We start from the raw sequence: 22480 nt of genomic DNA on the forward strand, positions 1-22480 counted from the left end.
TTTTTACCAGTAAATGATACTAATGTGTATACTTTTTACGATGCATGTCACATTTACACCAAAACTATCCGATCAGAAAGTCCATGGAGTGGAACTAATTACTGATGAGATACCGCTTGGTACTGACGTCACTAGTGATGTCTGTCTGTCCGAACTCCATGATAGAGTTTGCACGTGATCCGTCATCATTCCTCAAATCTTGACGCGGAACTTTCACCACAGGTATCTCCGATGGGCATGGGGTGAGAATCGCAGGGGAAACGACCATTGAGCCACGAACCAAGTAACATTTATACCTCGGTCGTTCCCCAACAGCTGTTTGGGAAGCAAACCGGTTGCGAGTCGGGAGGGAGGCGCGGGCGTGCTTCGAGATGGGAGAGAGAGTGGGCGTGCTTTGAGACGGAGGAGGTTCAAAGCAATGTGGGCATGTACGCGCCTGGAGATGAGCAAAGGGAGCGAACACACTTGGACCCCATTGACGACGCGCACGGAGACCGCAACAGACCCTCCGAGCGGACCTTTGGTCACTTGGCAGGACAGTTCAAGACGCGCAGGTGAGAGCAACAGGTGTATCTATGCATGCATGCACAGCCCGAATCACCATCACACACAACACCCCATCAATCTATTATTACAATCATGAAAGATTGAGTTTAAACCATAATTTAAAACGTATCAAAACGTCCACTCATTACATCGTCTCACTGTGTGTGGTATAATTTCTAATTATTATTATAATGATGAGATTTATAAGTAAAACAATACAAATGTACACTGAAAGCCACCCCAAACAATAATTCAGTGTTGTACAGGGTGGGGCATTTATATCTGACGGTTTTATTATCCTTGTAACTTTTTTGTTTCTAAACCAAATAAAATAAAATATCTATACAACACAGGCACATACTTCAACTTTTTTTAACTAATTTTGATTCTCTATTTCTTAAAAATTACATCAGAGAAATGGGCCCTTTTCGAATTAGTGCATTCACTACAACAGATCACCATATTGTTCATTACCGAAAGCAATGTCTCTTGATCAATCGAGCAGATAGTTGCAGTGATGTTTGCCTTCAATTCATCGATCGATGTTGGATGTTCCTTATAAACTCTGCCCTTCAGAAATCCCCAGAGGAAGAAATCTGGTGGAGTTAAATCTACAAAATCAAAGTGTCCCTCATCTGTCATGATGACCTTGTTTTATGAACGTAACATGCTCATTGCATTTTTTTTAATTAAAAAAAAACAAAAATTCTCATTGCATTTAAAGTGCTTCATGATGAAAAACTTTCAAGTATTATCTGTAAAAGAAAACAATAATTACTTATGCCAAGACCGCTTCCGACGAGAAATATTGCAAATGTGTCAGATATAAATGCCCCAACCTATACAATCACAATGCTAGAGAGTTGCCTCGCACACGCAAAGCAAAAAATGGGGTGAAGCACTTGTTTCATGTCCGTCCGTCCCATCAGGTGATGATCGAAAAACAGATTCTTTTAATTGATTATTATATTTTGAACACAAATCGGAAAATTTCTCGTTGAACAGAACTTTCGCTCTGAATTCATCCAGATAGCACGTGGGCAGAGACGAGTGGAATAATGCTTTACTCTCTCTATCTGTCTGCTAGTCGAAATTGAAAATCGTTCCAAATAGGAAGCTTACTATTTTTTAAGGACATCATAATGGACACAAACAGGCAAAAATAATAAATGTAATGTGTTCGATCAGGTGATGTAATAAACACTGCAGAAAATGGCAGTATCAACACGGAATGTATATATATATATATATATATATATATATATATATATATATATATATATATATATATATATATATATATATATATATATATATATATATATATATATATATATATATATATATATATATATTGTTGTGGTTACCAAATTCGCAAACCACCATTCAGGTCCCTTAGGTGAGATATCTCCGTAAGTATATGTGTAGTTAGGCCCAAACCCGTTGTCTCGTGGGAATACATGTCATTCATGCGTGCTGCGACTCTTCAGGATAGCCGTTTTTCTTTTACTATCTTTATTTTGGACCAACCGCCATTGTTACCACCACCAACCACAACATCAACCACCCACCGCGGCGCCGCTTCACGTCACACCTCGCAACCGTCGCATCGCCACCGTTCTTGCGCCGCCTGTGGGTACCGGTGTTGGACTCGTGCAGGGCGCGCGCCGAACAGCGTGTACAAAACCACGGATTTTCCACTTCAAAAACGGATCAAAAACGACACACGCCCACTTTTGTTCCGTCCAATCGGTGAGCGAGGGGCGATTTGGCCCCGCCTCCAGGGCGTTGGAGGGCGATCGCTATATGCAAATTTATGGATCAAAAAGCATTCACGCCCACTTTTTCTCGGGCCAATGGGGAGCGAGGTGAAAGGTCGAAGGCAGGGGGTCAAAGATGAGAGAGCGAAGCCACGGGGCTTATATAAGCGACCGCGTTCGTCAGAAAGAAGAGTTAAGACTTCGCGGGCGGTGGAGTTGGGAAGAAGAAGCAAGAAGGAGTTGGTCGTCGTCGTGTGCGTTGGAGTCGGAACGGAGGGGACGGAGCTGTGGAGAGGCGGCGAGGGCAGACGAGGGGGTGCTCGCGTCGTGCAGGGAGCTGCACACCAGGGAGGCCGACGGCGCGACCTGGCCGAGGTGGAGACGCTCGTCGCGGGACTCGAGGCAGAGTGGAAATCCTCTATACCCCGAGCATCAGCAACCCCCTCCTGTTTCCCCCCGCGCTGAGATAGTGCGACCAAGGGGGCCCCTTTCCCACCCCCTACCAGACACTGCCCGCGAGGCCCGCGGAGTTGAGGCACCATCGCCGCTCCGCGTCTCATCACCAGACGGGTAGGCCCGACCCGGTCTCGGCCTCAGGCCCGCCTCATCTTTGAGGGTGTTCTTTTTCTTGGTTTTGGATATGTGTTGTCGGCGCCGTCTGTGAAGTAAAATTGTATAAGTGTTGCCGTGTGCTCGCGTAATCGGTATTAGATCTGCATTGTCGCATTTGCTTTTTGTGTAAATTGCATTGTGTTTTCCTTTTCTATGTGCTTTTGGTGGAATTGTATATGTGCGCTTTCCGTTCATCGCGAATAAATGTGCTTTGTGTTGAACTGTTTCCCGCTTCGCTTCGTCATTTCTTTCATTGAATCCTCATCTTGCTTCACGTAAAGGGTTGGTAGTGGGCTGAATACGCCCGATAATTAATCGAACCGTCGAGGCCGACGATAACACCGCTCGGTTATCCCGATAGTACGGAACGGGTCGCTTAAGTGGCCCGTGTCCGAAGTCGACCTGCGGCGAGGTGCGATCGCCCGGTCTACCCTCCGTGTGGGTACTTAGGTAGGTCGAATTTGGCGAGCAACCCTATCCCACGCGGGGGCTGATTGGCTCGATCGCGGTGAGACCGAAAGGTCCACCCGTGACTGGTTCCCGGCGTTAGTCCGAGAGGGTCACGACTGGATTGTCCGTCCGGTGGGCGACGTGCCGCGATTCGAGTTACGTGGCCGTCAGCACGCCGGCGGGCGCGAATCCGTAACACTGGTGTCAGGAGTGGGATACAAATCCATCGCCCTCCTCGCGGCACTGGTATCGGAGAACAGGAAAACGGGCTCTCCTGTCTCCGGCTAAATTCACGGGAATCGGTCCAGGGGTGAGAGAAGCGACCCCCGATTCCCTCCAAATTACGAGCGAGCGAAATTAACCCTTTAAGAGAAGCAAGATGGCGTCTCAAGGCGAGCGGGAGCCGGGGGTATTAGAAATGGATGTAGAATCCATGGTCCAGGATGGAATCCCCGAGCAGGAAATGTTGATTGTGCAGGAACACGGACTCGCCCAACTGAACCCAGAGCCCGAAATGGGTGCGGCAGCGGCCGCGGTGTATGACACCTCCCCCCCCTCTCCACCAAAACCCTTCCCCAACACTTGCCGAAACGGCTCAGCTGAGTGCATCCGACATGGCCCAGCTATGCGCCATGCTGGCGGCAATGACAGCGAGAATGGATGCGAATACACAAAAAATGGATGCGAATACACAACAAATGAACGTAAAGATGGATGCGAATACACAACAAATGAACGAAAAGATGGATGCGAATACACAAAAATTGGATGCGAATACACAAAAATTGGATGCAAATACACAACAAATGAACGGAATGGAAACAAACATGAAGGAAGAAATGAAAGAGCTACGGGGTGAGACGCAGAACATGGGCCGATGCCTGCAGGCGGGCATGAAGGCCGTGACCAGGGAGATAGGAATGGCGACTCCACGTGTGGAAGCAAACGAGCTGGAAGGGGGTGCAACGGCTGACAGGCCCGCGGTGGAGGCGGGTAAAAAAATAATTCGGGGGGCGTGTTGGGCGAGGGTCGTGACAGAGGAATCGACGGTGACCAAGAGGGAAAAATTAAATGGGGAGACCAAAATGTGTGAGACGAGACACGAGGTGACGACGACAGAAACTTATAAATGTATAGAGACACGGGAGACAGAAAAAATAGAGGAGAAACAACACGATGAAGACGGGGTAAGTGACGTGCACACACACACGGAGGTAGTGGAGGATAATGGGGGTGAGCTCGCGGAGCGTGTGGGGACCCAGTGCGAGCACCTGGATGGCCTCCTCCAGGAACGAGGGGAGGGAGTCTGCCCCCTTGAGGTGAGTCACGACCAGGTGAGTTCGGTCGTGCTTTGCGAGGTTGAGGGGACGAGTGCTGTGGACGGGTGCACGGAGAGCTTGGGGGGTATAGAGGCCCTGGAGACCCTTGTGGGGACACGAATCCCCAGTGTGGTTGTCCCTGTGTGTGTGGTGCAAGGTGTGAGTGCGTCCCCGTGTGTGGAAGCGACCCCGTGTGTGAGTGGTGTGGTGGCGATGGTGTCGGAGTACGTGCTTCCCAGCACGCCATGTGTGGATGAGGCACCGTGTGTGAGTGTCGCCGTGTGTGTGAGTGAGGCACCGCGGGTGTGTGCCCCCGCGTGTGTGAGTGAGGCACGGTGTGTGGATGAGGCACCACGAGTGAGTGGAAGGCCGCGAGTGAATGGAGCACCACGTGTGAGTGGTATGGTTTATGCTAGGGAGACCGTGTGTGTGAGAGAGCGCTATGAAAGGGAGATGTCGGTGGGCATGCGGGAGCACGCAGCCGCGTCTCCCGGTGTGAATGTGATGGAATGGAGTGTGAGCGTCGTAACACGCAGGTGTGCGTGGGTGGAATGGAGACGGAGACGGCGACGGCGACATGAGAAGAAAGAAAGCCGAGTAGCGGCTGTAGTTGTTTCGGGGACCGTGCCGGGTTCACCCAGCAGTGAGCACGAGGTTCGTCCTGTGCAACGCACGAGACCGCCACGTGCTCGCTTGCGAGAGTGAAGTCCCGGTCCGGAAACGCACGCGGTGGATTTGCCGATCCCGCGGACGGACAAAGTTTAGGCAGGATTATGGATTTGGACCGGACGGGTTCTCCACGCGATCGTGTGTGTTAAGCTCCAACGGGCAAAGCACATGTGTTCGCGTGGGGAACCCCTCGAGACGTGGGGCTTGTGTTTTTTTTATGCGCACGGTGACGTCATGGCTGCACGTGGGGTTGGAATCCGGGAGGAGGGGTATCTCTGCCGGATGGTACCGTCCAAGGAGGGACGAGGAACACGTGCAGCTGCATGACGTCACGGGCAGGTGCAAAGTGCGCGAGTTGCCGCGCTGGTGATGCGCATGAAAAAAAAAAAAAAGGGAAAAGCAAGCCTCACTTTCGGGTGCACAGGATTCCTGGGCAAGGGGTGGAAGACCCCCTTACCAGGGCACAGGATGGAAACTAGTTAGGGGGAAGGGTTAGCTTAGTTAGACCGACTTCATGGGGCAGGGGTAAGTCCTCATGGAGTCCGTGGAATGGATTAGTTAGAGGGATTTAGATGAGCTTTAGGTTGGGAAATAAAATGATTTATTTGAGGACAGTGACAGACTTGTGGATGTGTAGAGGGGACGTAGTTTAGCTACGTAGTGTTAAAAGGAACGTGCTGTAGTTTAAGGGACGACGTGGGAGCACGAGTTAGTTAGGGGATGCAGATAGAAGGATGGCAGAGTTCAGCGGTGTGTGTTGAAGAGTTGTGAGGTGAGTACATGGTGAGTGAGTGAGGCCAGCGGGTCTGTGTGAGTGGAGCGAATGGGGAATGCATGGTGCGATGAGTGATTGGGGGGAGGAGTGACTCCCGCCCAAGGGACCCCGGGGTCAGTATAAAGTGAGTTAGGGGGTTAGTCAAATTGAAAAATGGAGGTTGTTTTGTTGTTGGTGTGAATGTAGGCTCGAAACCCGTTTGGAGGGGTGCAGGAGCCCTGTTGACGGGCTTGGGAGCGTGGCTGCGAAAGGTGAGTATCGCTGAGTGGGTACCCCGGCACCAGGCCAGTCGGCCGCGGTAGGCCAAGGGCCCATGGGGGGCCGGGATAGCGTAGTGGGCACGGGTGCGTCTGCTTGGTGCGGGGCCCGGGCGCCATTAGCCGCGTGGGCAGTGTTGTGGGCACGGGTGACCCTCGGAAAGGGGCCCGGGAGGCCGGCCTGCCACGTGTGCGTTTCAGGGGAGGTGCCATGGGGGAACTCCCCGGTGTTAGGGAGCTGGTAGGCTCGGGAGGCAGTGTAGTGCCCGGGGTGCCATAGCGGGAGATTCGGCAGAGGGTCGTGCCTGCCTAAGGGAGCCACGTGTCCCAGCCAGGAGACCGTGTGAGGGCACGGAGAGAAAATTGGGGGGCGAGGCCCGAAATTGTGAGGACACCAACACAGGCGACGGGAATCTGGGTTGTTAGAACCAATAGTTTAAGCGAGAGGCGCTTGTTGAAAGCCCCGGGGTAGTTTAACAGTTAAATGGTTAGGGTAGATTAGGAGATGTACCCCTCCGCACCATCCATCCCCTCGCTGTCGTTGTGGGCCGCTGGACCCACTTTGGTTATAGATCGCCGAACTCTGGGGAGGCCATCCTGAGGCTTCGTTGGGCCTCGGCACAGGACGCGAGCTCTCCCTTATTCCCCTCCGGGAAGGGAACGTAGGGGTTGGGAGTAGGCTAGGTGACAGGATAGGTTAGCCGAACAAGGACGATAAAGGGGGTTAGGGGACGATTTATAGTGGGGAAGTAAAAATAAAAACAACAAAAAAATAAGTGGGGGCTAAATTGGTTTTTCACAAATTAAGGGAGTGGGTATGTACAGTGACAGGCAAAGGCGATAGGTTGGGAGGGAGACAGGTTGGTAGGTCCGAGCCCGCCTTCCAAGTGGCCAGCACCACCGCACTCCCTCCACCAACCTCCACTGAACGGCAAAGACTGGCCAGCTTCATCTGCTGGCTGCGTTGCTGCAAGGCCTGTGCCATCGGCTGGCCGTGTTTTGCTTCAAGGCCTGTGCCGGCCACTTCATCTGCTGGCTGTTTTTCTTCAAGGCCTGTGCCGGCCAGTTCATCTGCCGGCTGTGTTTGCCTGCAGCGGCCTTCTTCTGCGGGCTGTGTTTGCCTGCTGCCTTTGCCATGCCATGCCCACTGCCCAGGTTCACCAGCCCCGTTCAATTTTTGCTTTGCCCCCCCCCCCCTGTTCATTTCCATGTGCGCCAGGATCCGCAAGGCAACAGTTTGCAAGCTGCGAGAACTGCCCCGTTGGCAGCTACAACACGGGCCTGCAGTGGCGGCCCGTGCACCGTGTTTGCGTCCATCCAGTCATCCATCCATTCGTTGTGTTCATTGCGTGTGCCACTTGAGCTGGCACGGAGACTGCGTTTGTGCAGCCCATGCACCGTTGTGGTTCACTGCGTTCAGTTCAAAAAGGAAGGCCTTGGACTGCGTGTGAGCAGCCAGCCACGTTCCCTGTCACCTGCATTGTTTTGAGCCAGAGACTGCATGTGGGCAGCCTGGCTCCCTGCTAACTGCTTTTCTTTTGCAGAGTTCAGTGATCCTGGGCCATGGTTTAGTGTAAAATTTGTAAGTTAAGGTTAAGATGTACTGTAAATATGAGTGCGCCCCCGGCATGTTTGTCTTAGCGCCGGCAATTTTATTTAAGTCGTCCGTGTGAGTGAGTTTGTTTAGATAGTTACGCAGCCCTTAGGTTATTTATTTTGGGGACACGAATACCATGAATGTCCAACTCAGGGATCCGTAGGTAAAATGTACTAGGGGAAAACTACACATGATGGCACACGAAAATTTGACGACTCGGGACGAGTCTGTAAAAAGGGGAGGGGGTAGTGTTGTGGTTACCAAATTCGCAAACCACCATTCAGGTCCCTTAGGTGAGATATCTCCGTAAGTATATGTGTAGTTAGGCCCAAACCCGTTGTCTAGTGGGAATACATGTCATTCATGCGTGCTGCGACTCTTCAGGATAGCCGTTTTTCTTTTACTATCTTTATTTTGGACCAACCGCCATTGTTACCACCACCAACCACAACATCAACCACCCACCGCTGCGCCGCTTCACGTCACACCTCGCAACCGTCGCATCGCCACCGTTCTTGCGCCGCCTGTGGGTACCGGTGTTGGACTCGTGCAGGGCGCGCGCCGAACAGCGTGTGTACAAAACCACGGATTTTCCACTTCAAAAACGGATCAAAAACGACACACGCCCACTTTTGTTCCGTACAATCGGTGAACGTGGGGCGATTTGGCCCCGCCTCCAGGGCGTTGGAGGGCGATCGCAATATGCAAATTTATGGATCAAAAGACTCACGCCCACTTTTTCTCGGGCCAATGGGGAGCGAGGTGAAAGGTCGAAGGCAGGGGGTCAAAGATGAGAGAGCGAAGCCACGGGGCTTATATAAGCGACCGCGTTCGTCAGAAAGAAGAGTTAAGACTTCGCGGGCGGTGGAGTTGGGAAGAAGAAGCAAGAAGGAGTTGGTCGTCGTCGTGTGCGTTGGAGTCGGAACGGAGGGGACGGAGCTGTGGAGAGGCGGCGAGGGCAGACGAGCGGGTGCTCGCGTCGTGCAGGGAGCTGCACACCAGGGAGGCCGACGGCGCGACCTGGCCGAGGTGGAGACGCTCGCCGCGGGACTCGAGGCAGAGTGGAAATCCTCTATACCCCGAGCATCAGCAACCCCCTCCTGTTTCCCCCCGCGCTGAGATAGTGCGACCAAGGGGGCCCCTTTCCCACCCCCTACCAGACACTGCCCGCGAGGCCCGCGGAGTTGAGGCACCATCGCCGCTCCGCGTCTCATCACCAGACGGGTAGGCCCGACCCGGTCTCGGCCTCAGGCCCGCCTCATCTTTGAGGGTGTTCTTTTTCTTGGTTTTGGATATGTGTTGTCGGCACCGTCTGTGAAGTAAAATTGTATAAGTGTTGCCGTGTGCTCGCGTAATCGGTATTAAATCTGCATTGTCGCATTTGCTTTTTGTGTAAATTGCATTGTGTTTTCCTTTTCTATGTGCTTTTGGTGGAATTGTATATGTGCGCTTTCCGTTCATCGCGAATAAATGTGCTTTGTGTTGAACTGTTTCCCGCTTCGCTTCGTCATTTCTTTCATTGAATCCTCATCTTGCTTCACGTAAAGGGTTGGTAGTGGGCTGAATACGCCCGATAATTAATCGAACCGTCGAGGCCGACGATAACACCGCCGGTTATCCCGATAGTACGGAACGGGTCGCTATGGCCCGTGTCCGAAGTCGACCTGCGGCGAGGTGCGATCGCCCGGCCCGCCCTCCGTGTGGGTACTTAGGTAGGTCGAATTCTGGCGAGCAACCCTGTCCCACGCGGGGGCTGATTGGCTCGATCGCGGTGAGACCGAAAGGTCCACCCGTGACTGGTTCCCGGCGTTAGTCCGAGAGGGTCACGACTGATTGTCCGTCCGTGGGCGACGTGCCGCGATTCGAGTTACGTGGCCGGCCAGCACGCCGGCGGGCGCGAATCCGTAACACTGGTGTCAGGAGTGGGATACAAATCCATCGCCCTCCTCGCGGCACTGGTATCGGAGAACAGGAAAACGGGCTCTCCTGTCTCCGGCTAAATTCACGGGAATCGGTCCAGGGGTGAGAGAAGCGACCCCCGATTCCCTCCAAATTACGAGCGAGCGAAATTAACCCTTTAAGAGAAGCAAGATGGCGTCTCAAGGCGAGCGGGAGCCGGGGGTATTAGAAATGGATGTAGAATCCATGGTCCAGGATGGAATCCCCGAGCAGGAAATGTTGATTGTGCAGGAACACGGACTCGCCCAACTGAACCCAGAGCCCGAAATGGGTGCGGCAGCGGCCGCGGTGTATGACACCTCCCCCCCCTCCACCAAAACCCTTCCCCAACACTTGCCGAAACGGCTCAGCTGAGTGCATCCGACATGGCCCAGCTATGCGCCATGCTGGCGGCAATGACAGCGAGAATGGATGCGAATACACAAAAAATGGATGCGAATACACAACAAATGAACGAAAAGATGGATGCGAATACACAAAAATTGGATGCGAATACACAAAAATTGGATGCAAATACACAACAAATGAACGGAATGGAAACAAACATGAAGGAAGAAATGAAAGAGCTACGGGGTGAGACGCAGAACATGGGCCGATGCCTGCAGGCGGGCATGAAGGCCGTGACCAGGGAGATAGGAATGGCGACTCCACGTGTGGAAGCAAACGAGCTGGAAGGGGGTGCAACGGCTGACAGGCCCGCGGTGGAGGCGGGTAAAAAATAATTCGGGGGGCGTGTTGGGCGAGGGTCGTGACAGAGGAATCGACGGTGACCAAGAGGGAAAAATTAAATGGGGAGACCAAAATGTGTGAGACGAGACACGAGGTGACGACGACAGAAACTTATAAATGTATAGAGACACGGGAGACAGAAAAAATAGAGGAGAAACAACACGATGAAGACGGGGTAAGTGACGTGCACACACACACGGAGGTAGTGGAGGATAATGGGGGTGAGCTCGCGGAGCGTGTGGGGACCCAGTGTGAGCACCTGGATGGCCTCCTCCAGGAACGAGGGGAGGGAGTCTGCCCCCTTGAGGTGAGTCACGACCAGGTGAGTTCGGTCGTGCTTTGCGAGGTTGAGGGGACGAGTGCTGTGGACGGGTGCACGGAGAGCTTGGGGGGTATAGAGGCCCTGGAGACCCTTGTGGGGACACGAATCCCCAGTGTGGTTGTCCCTGTGTGTGTGGTGCAAGGTGTGAGTGCGTCCCCGTGTGTGGAAGCGACCCCGTGTGTGAGTGGTGTGGTGGCGATGGTGTCGGAGTACGTGCTTCCCAGCACGCCATGTGTGGATGAGGCACCGTGTGTGAGTGAGGCACCGCGGGTGTGTGCCCCCGCGTGTGTGAGTGAGGCACGGTGTGTGGATGAGGCACCACGAGTGAGTGGAAGGCCGCGAGTGAATGGAGCACCACGTGTGAGTGGTATGGTTTATGCTCGGGAGACCGTGTGTGTGAGAGAGCGGTATGTGAGGGAGATGTCGGTTGGCATGCGGGAGCACGCAGCCGCGTCTCCCGGTGTGAATGTGATGGAATGGAGTGTGAGCGTCGTAACACGCAGGTGTGCGTGGGTGGAATGGAGACGGAGACGGCGACATGAGAAGAAAGAAAGCCGAGTAGCGGCTGTAGTTGTTTCGGGGACCGTGCCGGGTTCACCCAGCAGTGAGCACGAGGTTCGTGCTGTGCAACGCACGAGACCGCCACGTGCTCGCTTGCGAGAGTGAAGTCCCGGTCCGGAAACGCCAGCGGTGGATTTGCCGATCCCGCGGACGGACAAAGTTTAGGCAGGATTATGGATTTGGACCGGACGGGTTCTCCACGCGATCGTGTGTGTTAAGCTCCAACGGGCAAAGCACATGTGTTCGCGTGGGGAACCCCTCGAGACGTGGGGCTTGTGTTTTTTTTTTATGCGCACGGTGACGTCATGGCTGCACGTGGGGTTGGAATCCGGCAGGAGGGGTATCTCTGCCGGATGGTCCCGTCCAAGGAGGGACGAGGAACACGTGCAGCTGCATGACGTCACGGGCAGGTGCAAAGTGCGCGAGTTGCCGCGCTGGTGATGCGCATGAAAAAAAAAAAAGGGAAAAGCAAGCCTCACTTTCGGGTGCACAGGATTCCTGGGCAAGGGGTGGAAGACCCCCTTACCAGGGCACAGGATGGAAACTAGTTAGGGGGAAGGGTTAGCTTAGTTAGACCGACTTCATGGGGCAGGGGTAAGTCCTCATGGAGTCCGTGGAATGGATTAGTTAGAGGGATTTAGATGAGCTTTAGGTTGGGAAATAAAATGATTTATTTGAGGACAGTGACAGACTTGTGGATGTGTAGAGGGGACGTAGTTTAGCTACGTAGTGTTAAAAGGAACGTGCTGTCGTTTAAGGGACGACGTGGGAGCACGAGTTAGTTAGGGGATGCAGATAGAAGGATGGCAGAGTTCAGCGGTGTGTGTGTTGAAGAGTTGTGAGGTGAGTACATGGTGAGTGAGTGAGGCCAGCGGGTCTGTGTGAGTGGAGCGAATGGGGAATGCATGGTGCGATGAGTGATTGGGGGGAGGAGTGACTCCCGCCCAAGGGACCCCGGGGTCAGTATAAAGTGAGTTAGGGGGTTAGTCAAATTGAAAAATCTCGAAAATATATATATATATATATATAAAATTGTGAATTCACGCCCACCAGTGTGAGAACGGCCACATAACTCAAATCGCGGCACGTCACCCACCGGACGGACAATTCAGTCGTGACCCTCTCGGAACAACGCGGGGAGCCAGTCACGAGTGGGGGTTTAACCTCACCACGAGCGTGCCAATAGCCCACCCACACAGGATAGGGTTGCTGCCAAATTCGATCTACCTAAGTACGTGCGCGAATGGTCGACCGGGCGATCGTACCACACTACGGTGATAACCGAGCGGTGTTATCGTCGGTCTTGACGGTTCTGATTAATTACTGGGATGTTGCACCCACTACAAACCCCTTACGTGAAGCAGGATGGAGAGTCAAACAAAGGAAAGGACGCAGCGAAACGGGGAACAAGTTCACACAAGCACATTTAATTCACACAGACCAGCACGGAAAGCACTTATTTACAGTCACAGTAATCAAAATGCACATATAAAGCAAAAGAAGAGTTAAAACCGAATACGCGTACACACGGCAACACTTAAACAGTTCTACTTGTCGGACAGCCGCCACCCAGTCATTTACGCAAACCCAAAGAAAAGAAAGCACTTCCCTTGGTATGGCCGTCAAGTCCTCCTCCCACGACCTCCACTCCGAGCTCAGTCTCCTTCGCCGTCATCCACTGCCGACTCGACAACGACAGCTCGACTTCAACGAGCTCCGCGAGCCCCACGAGCTCCACACCAACGTGGAGGCACTCGACCACGACGACACAGCTCGGCGATGACCCAACAACGACTTCAGACAAGTTTCACGAGTCAGAGAGAGAGCGAGAGGAAGAGGGAGAGAACGCAGGAAGAGGGAGAGAACACGCCCCACCTGTTTCCGACTTTTATAGCGCGGGGCTCCGCCCTTCACTCTGCCCCGTTTTCGCCTCCACCCTCCTTCGAGAGGGTTCTTGAAAAGGGGCGTTCCCTCACCCCGACCGCCTCACGCTGTCCATCCACCAATCGGCGGCGAGCCGCCCTTCCCCCCTTCCCTCACACCAAGCGCGGGGAAGAATGGCAAGAAAAGACCACCAGCATCCTTGGCGGTTTTTTTTCGTTTGAAATCAAAGATAGGTAAAGAAAAACGACTAACTGGAGGATCGCAGCCCGAATGGATCACATAAATTCCCTCTGTACAACAGGTTTGAGCTAACCACACATGTACCTATGGAGATATCTCACCTGAGGGCCCTTTATGGTGTAATGCAAATTTCCACGGCCATAACAATATATACATATGTATACACAGTCATCCCTCGCCATATCGCGGTTCACCTTTCACGGTCTCGTTGTATCACGGATTTTTCACTCTTACATATCGAATTTTACATCACGGATTTCTCACTATATCACGGGATTTTGCGGTATAAATGCATTTTTATATATTTATTATTTTTATGGTAAAATAAGTATTTTCTCGCCTAAAAAATTTCAAAACGTTAAAAAAAAATTAAAACATATTACAAGAAATAAAATACTGCACATAGTGTACAGTAGAAGAGTACACAAAGAGTCGTGCGTATAGAAAACGCAGATGCGGCCGCTTCCACTTGCACAACTTTACCCACTTGATATCGTACACAGCACGCTATTGGCTGATGGATGGGAGGCGACCAACCAGACCATGTTGTTCTGTATCCTGTGTTCTGATTCGCTCAGCGACCGTAGCATCATTCTCTGCATCTCCCGTACATAGCATGCATTCAGCATCTCGCCTTGTCCATTTCACATCGACGTGCGATCGCTACTCATAGTGTTACTCTGCGGTGTTGTGTTTGAGTGAATTATCCGTGAAAGTTTTTAATTTATTTCAACCCCTACAATGCCGCCCAAACTTTCTGCACCTTCTAAGGTATCTGGCACTGAACCGAAGCGGCAGAGGAAGATGCTAACTATCGTAGAAAAAGTGCAACTTCTCGACATGTTAAAGCAAGGGAGAAGCTTCGCTGCTGTAGGCCGCCATTACGAGTACCCATTAGAATTTGATATGTTGTTAAAATTACGTATATTTAAGAGTGTAAAAAGTGTTTAAGATATAGGAAGTATTTATAAGAGTATGGGAAAGGTCATAAAACTTTAAAATATATATAAATAATAAAATAAACATATGGTCGCTACTTCACAGATTTTCACTTATCGCGGGGGGGTTTGGAACATAACTCCCGCGATAAACACGGGATTACTGCATATATAGATATTACATATATATATACACATACATATATATATATATAAATATATATATATATATATTTACGGATTTGGAAGCCTCTTGCACACAGACATTCAGCAGTCCCAAAGTTTAGTTATTTCGTTAAGTATATGTGTATAGTTAGACACAGGGGATGGATTCCAACAGGAATGTCATATGTGCACTGTAAGTTATTTTGTAGTTCGTTTTTTATATTCCCCAACAACAACAACATCCCGCTTCGTTCCACCACCCAACCAAACCTTCGTACACCGACTCCATTATCCACGTGTTTTTGGCTGAATGCGTGGGTGGAGCCTCCATCGCCTCAGATCGAGGCTCCGCGCCGAAGAAGGGCATGGAGTGTTTCCTCCAGCCAATGGACGAAGAGCAAGCAAAGCCAAGGCACTCCAGCCAATGGGAAGCCAGAAGGCCAGAAACAACAGAGCCTCTTTGGGTGGCGGGCCACCGACACTCCACCCGTTCAATGGGAGGCAGAGTTACCCCAGGACGAATCGCTCCCACCTCGCAGGAGGGGTTGAATAATTGTCGGTGCGACCCATCTGGATCGTCTCTTCTGTGCTGTTGGCCATCTTCCGTCTTGATGCTAGCTCACATCTGCCACTTTGTCTTGGTTCCATGGCACTTGGTGCGAGGTTGTCCATGTGGATTTGAGTCTCACCATGGTGGTTGGAGCATCCGATCTTCCCAAGCCCTTCCACAAGAATCCGGAGCTCCACAAGCCGTGCGAACGCGGCCAGGTGCCGACCAAACTCTGACCTCCAGCCTGTCTATCCCCTTGGTCGTGAGGGTCGAAATAAAGACAATCCAGGTCCATTTTCTTTTGTTGTGTGTGCGCGTCTGTGGTGGCACCGTCCTATAAGTAGAAATTGTAGAAGTGTTGATTGCTCATTGTACATTGCCTGCATATTCATGAAAACTCTGCTCTGTATCTCCCTCCCTATTATAAATAAACCCCTGTTAAATGTACCAGCTCATTGCCTGTCGTTTCTATCAATGACCCAGCACGGTGCGGGCTTGAGAAATAGTGAGGCCGTTTGTGCCATAAATTGTCATTTGGACCGGCACAGCTTTGGTAATTTCCGCTCGGTTACACCAGACCCGAGTCGGTAGCGGCGACTCGGTTCGGACAAAGCCAGCCAAGGTTGTGCCTTCCCCAGTAGTTTGATGACATGAGTACTTAGGTAAATTGGAATAGACAAGTGGACCCGACCTCACACCATCAAAATATTGGCAACCACGGTCCTTCAAGCAACCCATCCACTCCAGACTTATCCGAAGTGACGACCTTTCAATTCCGGTGTTCGATGGGAGACAGCCCGACTGCTCCATCTTGCAGTGGTCTTCGCCACCGACCCCCAACAATATATATGTACTATAAAAGGAGCTCTGTCTCTGTGTGCCTGCATCCATCCATCCATCAACAATTGTCCTGTAGCGGACACCACTAATCAAGCAATAACAGTACCGCCTACACAGTGCAGCATAGCAATACATGCATGTACACATATAATGTGCTGCACAGACACACACGAGGAGAGTTTGTTTCCTGGTGTGGCCCGTGCCTTGTACATACCCCTGTTTGATCAAAAGAAAGAAGAGAGGAAAAGGGGTAGGGAAGGAGGAAGAGGAGGGTGAAAATTTTTTTTATTCTCTTTCATTTTCCACTTCCAGTGTTGTTATATATTATTCAGAATTCAACATCTAAAAAAACCTGTGATGAATACCCCCATTAAAACTGCACCCTTCCTCGTTCCGAGTGTACAGCTCAGCCAGTATCTACATACCGCCAATAATTTTATTTTTCCCCAGTAACAACCGTTGTTTTTTTAGCGATCATGCAATGAGTGGTATTCCCATCAGCGAAGGGATGGGTCTTACATACTAGTGTTTCTTAATTACGTTCTATTGAACATCAGTTGTACCATGACTAAGTCTGTTAACTCGTAATAGGCGTCCACAACCATCCCTGATCATGGAGAATGTCGACCGACGCCTTCACTTCTTTCTCACTTTTCACCTTGATTCGCTTTAAAAATAGATTTCTCCGCAACTGCTTGAGCGATTGACACAAAACTTTCAATGTAGGATCGCCTACCCGTGGAGAACCTTTTCACAAATTTACACGATGATTGCATGCAAAATGTGGTCAGCGTTACAAAAAGTCTGTTTTCTGTCGACCAAGGTTGCAGGGTGTTTCACCTATCAGGAATAAACGTACTGTTGAAACATACCGTTTGAACCTTTAGACCTTTTAGAATGCTTAAAGCTCTTAGACCCTTCGTCCCCTTGAACATCTTGACCGTCAGACTGCTTAGACCCCTTTGGACCCTAAAACCATGGAGACCCCTTGACCCTTTTACACCCCTTTAAAACCATTCATAACCCTTTTGACCACATAGATTTTTGAGACCCCTGATACCCCAATCGACCCTTTGGACACCTTAGACCTTCAGACCAACTGCAGGTCATTTCGACCCATTTACATATTTTAAGTGGAAGCTTTCAACCCTTTGATCGTTCTCGACCTTTTCGACCCATTCATAACTTTACACTCTTTGTACGCCTTAAAACTCCGTCGAGCCTTTAGACCTTTAGACCTTTACACCCCATTCGATCCTTTAGACGCTGTTCGACCAATTTCAATTCACAATTTGAATTGGAACATACCCCTTAAAATTCTAGAACCTTTCGATAATTTAAGACCCTTTAGACCTTTTTCAGATGCTTAAGATCCCTTGATCCTTTAGACCTTTTCGCCCTATTCAGACCACTTACACCCCATATACCCTTACATACTTAAAGACCCTTTTAAACACTTACTATTGGAACATATGCTTTCGACCTTGCAACCCTAAAGACCCTTAAAGACCCCTTTAACCTCTTAGGCCCTTAAGATCTCTACATATCAGGGTGGAGAACCTTTAAACGCACACCACACAAACATCAAAAGTCTTCTTATAATATAAACAATACTTTTTTCTTTCACAAAGCCACAAAGGTTTAGGCACAGGAGAGCAATTTAAAAGAATAAAATAAACTAACTGCAAGGACACTCAGTGAAGCACAGACCTCTGCAACGCAAAGCCTGATCCACAAGAACATCTTGGGCCCAATACATTTTTGAAATATCATTCCATATATTGTTACGAATTTCCGCCCGTTGGCGTGCGATCGACCACTTTTAAACCGAATCGCGACCGGACGCCCACCGGACGAACAATTCAGTCGCGACTTTCCGGAACAACGCCGGAAACCAGTCACAGGTGTGCTCCAAGCACACACCACGGCCGAGTCAACACTCTACCCACGCGCAACATGGTCAATCGCCAAATTATCGATACGCCTCAGTATTCGCACAGGCAGACTACCGAGAGACCGTACCTCAGCGAGATCTCCTGGACACGAACTGCTTAAGCGGTTCGTTCCGTTCTGGGATAACCGAGCGGTGTATTATCGCGAGACCTCGCTGGACCAGATTATTTTATCGCCTATCAAAAAGACCGCTATGATTCCGAGAACAATACGACGGTTAAATGGGGAAAGAGGACACGACAAACAGGTTAACATTCACACAAGGACATTTATTATTTACACACGTACACAGTAATGCAATGAAATTGGCGGGAAGGTACAAGACACGAACAGGGCAAAGCACTACAACCATCTATTATTATTATTTACAAGCACTTACACAGTTCTACTTGCAGTACATGGCGCCGTGACATTCACACAAATCAAAGCAAGAAAAAGACCCCCTCAAAGACAAGGGGGTCAGGCTGGACCCCTTAGGGTCTTTATGTCCAAAGAGCTTGGTTGACCAAAGGAACTCCAAGAGGCCACCACAGGTGACCTCCACCCTCGTGGTGACTTGCTTGCCAGTCCCTCTTGTACTTCTCCAGCTCCTCACCAACTGACTTCCACTCGCCTCTCCACTTGCTTCTCCTCGACGACCCACCACTCGGTTCTTCTCGACGACACACACACACACGGTCCCTCTCGACGACACACACTCTGTTTTTCTCAACAACACATACTCGGTCCTTCTCGACGACACACACAGACACCGCTGCGTTCACCACTCGCTTTTACTTCCACGGGCCTCGCCCTGCCCTCCTTCTAGCTCCCACGGGAAACTTCCAGAAAGAGACAGTTGTTTCGCCTGAATTTGGGCCTTTCTCGTTGAGTACTACTGTAGGCAATCGTTGCTTCCTTTTCCACACGTGTTCACCGGTTGGGGCCATCGTCCGTTCTCCCCGATGAGTGCCAGGCTTCTCTCATCCGTGCTGAGGTGGAAATGCAGTGGTGGTGTGCTTGGCGTTATAGTGGCATGGCTGGCATTTTTGGTGGTCTTGATGGTGGTGTGGCTAGCGTTTGTGGTGGCAGTTGAGAAGGTGGTTAGGTGATTGGCAGGTTGAACAAGGTGGTGAGGCAATGTTGGCGTTTGTGGTTAAAGTGGTGAGGATGGAGTGGTTGGCGAGTCGCTCCAAAATAACGATAGCAAAAGAATAAAGGCCAACTCAAACATCACAGCCCTGTCCACACGGATAATTCTCATTAAACAACGATGGAGAAATCTAACTGAACACGCACTTATCGGCATAACTGAACTAAGGACCTATATGGTGTAATGCGAATTTCCACAGCCGTAACAATATCGTTTTTCGCCTTATATCTCAATGGCGAAGATCACTTTAAAAATTAAATAATTCTCGTATCTGGACCTTCACCAAATTCGAATCAATTCATCCTCGTCACACACCCAACGTATCCAAAGTTCCATCCGAATCCAAACAACTTTTTGAGATCTGATGTGTGTGTGTGTGTATATATATATATATATATATATATATATATATATATATATATATATATATATATATATATATATATATATATATATATATATATATATATATATATATATATATCAGTTTCACCCTGTCTCTCAATGGTGAATAAACAGTTGGAAAAAAAAAATAAAAAAAGATCTACACCAAAATTGAATCACTTCATCCTTGTCACACACCCAACCTGTCCACCAAGTTTCATTCAAATCCGAACACAACTTTTTGAGATATCGTGCGATATATTTGTTCGTATCTGTCGTAGTGGCGACTCGTGCAGGATTCTGCCCAATAGCCAAGGAGATTGCTTTGGCAGCAACAATGCTCCACACAGTGTTTGGTCCCAATGGATGGATACAAGTTTAACCTTATCTCTCTCAACGGTGAAGAATCACTGAAAAAAATTATCTGATCCGAATCCGGATCTTTATCAAAATCGAATCAGTTCATCCTTATCAAACGCACAACCTGCCCAACGAATTTCATCCGGATCTGTCCACAATTTTTTTCAGATATCCTGTACACAAACAAATAACTTTTTTATTTTTCAAATTATTTTTTCCCCAAAACCCTCCCCAGTATTCAATGATGAAATTCGGAAAGTTTGATGAAGATCCGTTTGACCATCTCTGATTAAAAATAATAATAATAATAAATGGTGACACAGACAGACAGATGAGCATCTCTCTTATAGTATAGATGAAGTCGCCATTTTAAAACACCAATGACACAGTGATATGTCACCACAAATGTGCTCTAATTACCTATACACTTTGGCTCTGTCTCCTCTTCTATCCCCCACATCCCTCCCCAGAATTTGTGGACGAGACATGATGACGTCACAAGTGTTTCTGCTATGGTGTTACTGCCTGATGACAATTATGAGCCTGACAACTACGGTGGTAGGAAATTCCTCCACGGTTGAACATGTCCTCCCTCCATTCCCACATCTAAGACGACTCCGCACGATCTCTCTGCCGCCTGCTGAATTCTCCGCCTCGTTAGAAACTACAAAGCAAGACTCCCTATTACCCGAGATCCCGATGCACATCTGCACCTCGCGATCTTCCTCATGTGCCTACAAGGCAAAACTCTCTGAAGTTTCAGATATTTATGGCTATGAAACCATGTACGCCAATGGTGCACGCACATGGACCGAAGTACAGGTGGATAGTGCAGAGACGACAGGAAAAAGCAAACATTCCTCCAGACGTTACAGACGACAGGTATATGGATCTGATGGACGCTTCAGCATCACTGACGAGGTGTTTGTGCTGCGCCACCCATTTGCCGCAGCCGTAAAACTATCCACAGGCTGCTCTGGTGTGCTGGTGTCTGAAAAGCATGTACTCACAGCCGCTCATTGTCTGCATGATGGGCGTGATTACGTACACGGAGCCAAAGGTTTACGCGTGGGATTCCTGCATCTCAAGCGTGCACGGCAAAGAAGCCGGTCACTCGTGAAGAGTCGCCGTCGTGGACGATCTTGGAGTGATGCACCTGAACTCTCCTTCCGCTGGAGCCGTGCCCGCCGCACGATGCTCCCCAAAGGATGGATGCATGCGAATGAAAATTTCACCACGGCAGTGGATTTTGACTACGCTGTAGTGGAACTACGACGACCACACAAGCAGCAATATCTGGAGCTCAGTGTGAGCCCTTCAACAGAGAGCCTTCCTGGAAAGAGGATCCATTTCTCTGGCTTTGATGACGATCGTGATGGCACACTGGTGTACCGCTTCTGCACTGTGACAGAGGAAAGCACCGAGCTTATGCTGCAGCGTTGCGACGCACGTCCTGGAGCTAGCGGTTCGGGTGTGTACATGAGACGCTGGGACCCAAGTCAAGGGCAGTGGAGTCGCCGCCTTATTGGGGTCTTCTCAGGACACAGGCTGGTGGAGCTGGAAGGCACAGAAGATGGAGATCCTGGAGAGACAAAAGATTTCAACGTGGCCGTGCGAATCACACCACTTAAGCTTGCTCAGATTTGTCTCTGGCTCGAGGAGAGCCAGGTGAAGTGCACACAGGGGTGGCAATGACAATCAGAGTGACATCACACAGAAACTTCCTGCAATCTTAAGACCAAAACAGGTTCAAGTTCAAAAACAGCATTTTAAAATGTAATCATTTAAATAAAAGAAATGTCACTCCAATATTCACATCAGGCCTCATTGATTGGCCTCAGGTACACAACATTGATGTTTCCTTGAAAGCACAATTGGATTCTGCAGGTATTCAAATCACTTACAAAGTTCAAATTTAAATCATGTATGTTTTGCAGGAATTCAAAATTACAAGTCTCAGATACCATGTGGATACGCCCTTACATCTCTCCCCACCCCACGTACTTGTCCTGAATACCACAAATCTTCAAGCTCCACCACAAGCCTTTAGTTTAGCATTGCAGGAAATCTCTTAAATGTTATCTTTCGATATGGGTGAGAGGGGAGGGGTGAGAATGGGGTGAGAGGGGAGCGTGACAGACAGCCAACCACCTAATACACTTGCGTGACTACTTCACTATCATCACCCCACATGAGGTATTGGAAAACTTCCCAACAAGTTCCATTTTTCGTACAACGAAGTGCGAACAATGTAATAATGAGCTGATGTTGTAACTCTTAGTTTGGATAATCAAATCCTTTTTTCACTTTAATACTCTTACAGCAAAACCAACGAGCAAACACACTGCAACGCCGCTATTAACTACACCACCAATGAAGCCATCAAACTTTGGTTTTCCACTGTTCAAATATATAATACTTAAAGCTTTGAGGTTTGATACATTTACAAATCTGAAATAAATTATTCAATTTCAAAAA

General features: G+C 49.7%; 1 protein-coding gene across 1 annotated transcript; it reads left to right on the plus strand.

Annotated features, from left to right (window-relative positions):
- Window positions 1-332: 332 nt before the first annotated feature.
- LOC147011468 (serine protease 23-like) lies at window positions 333-21697 on the plus strand. Its single transcript, XM_085857570.1, has 2 exons — window positions 333-554; window positions 20473-21697. Exons 1-2 carry the CDS (start codon window positions 427-429, stop codon window positions 21695-21697), a joined length of 1353 nt encoding a protein of 450 aa, XP_085713696.1. The 5' UTR covers window positions 333-426.
- The last annotated feature ends 783 nt before the right edge of the window (window positions 21698-22480 follow it).

Source organism: Eptatretus burgeri, chromosome 15 (genome assembly GCF_056783735.1).
Source record: "Eptatretus burgeri isolate ZD-2024b chromosome 15, Ebu_testis_v1, whole genome shotgun sequence".
In the NCBI taxonomy this organism is placed as follows: Eukaryota; Metazoa; Chordata; class Myxini; order Myxiniformes; family Myxinidae; genus Eptatretus; species Eptatretus burgeri.

Bases quoted from the DNA above. Each gene is read 5' to 3' on its own strand.
- LOC147011468 (XM_085857570.1), top strand. From the start codon at position 427: ATGTACGCGCCTGGAGATGAGCAAAGGGAGCGAACACACTTGGACCCC. The intron at 555-20,472 runs GTGAGAGCAACA...ATCCCTCCCCAG, and splicing joins GGACAGTTCAAGACGCGCAG to AATTTGTGGACGAGACATGA.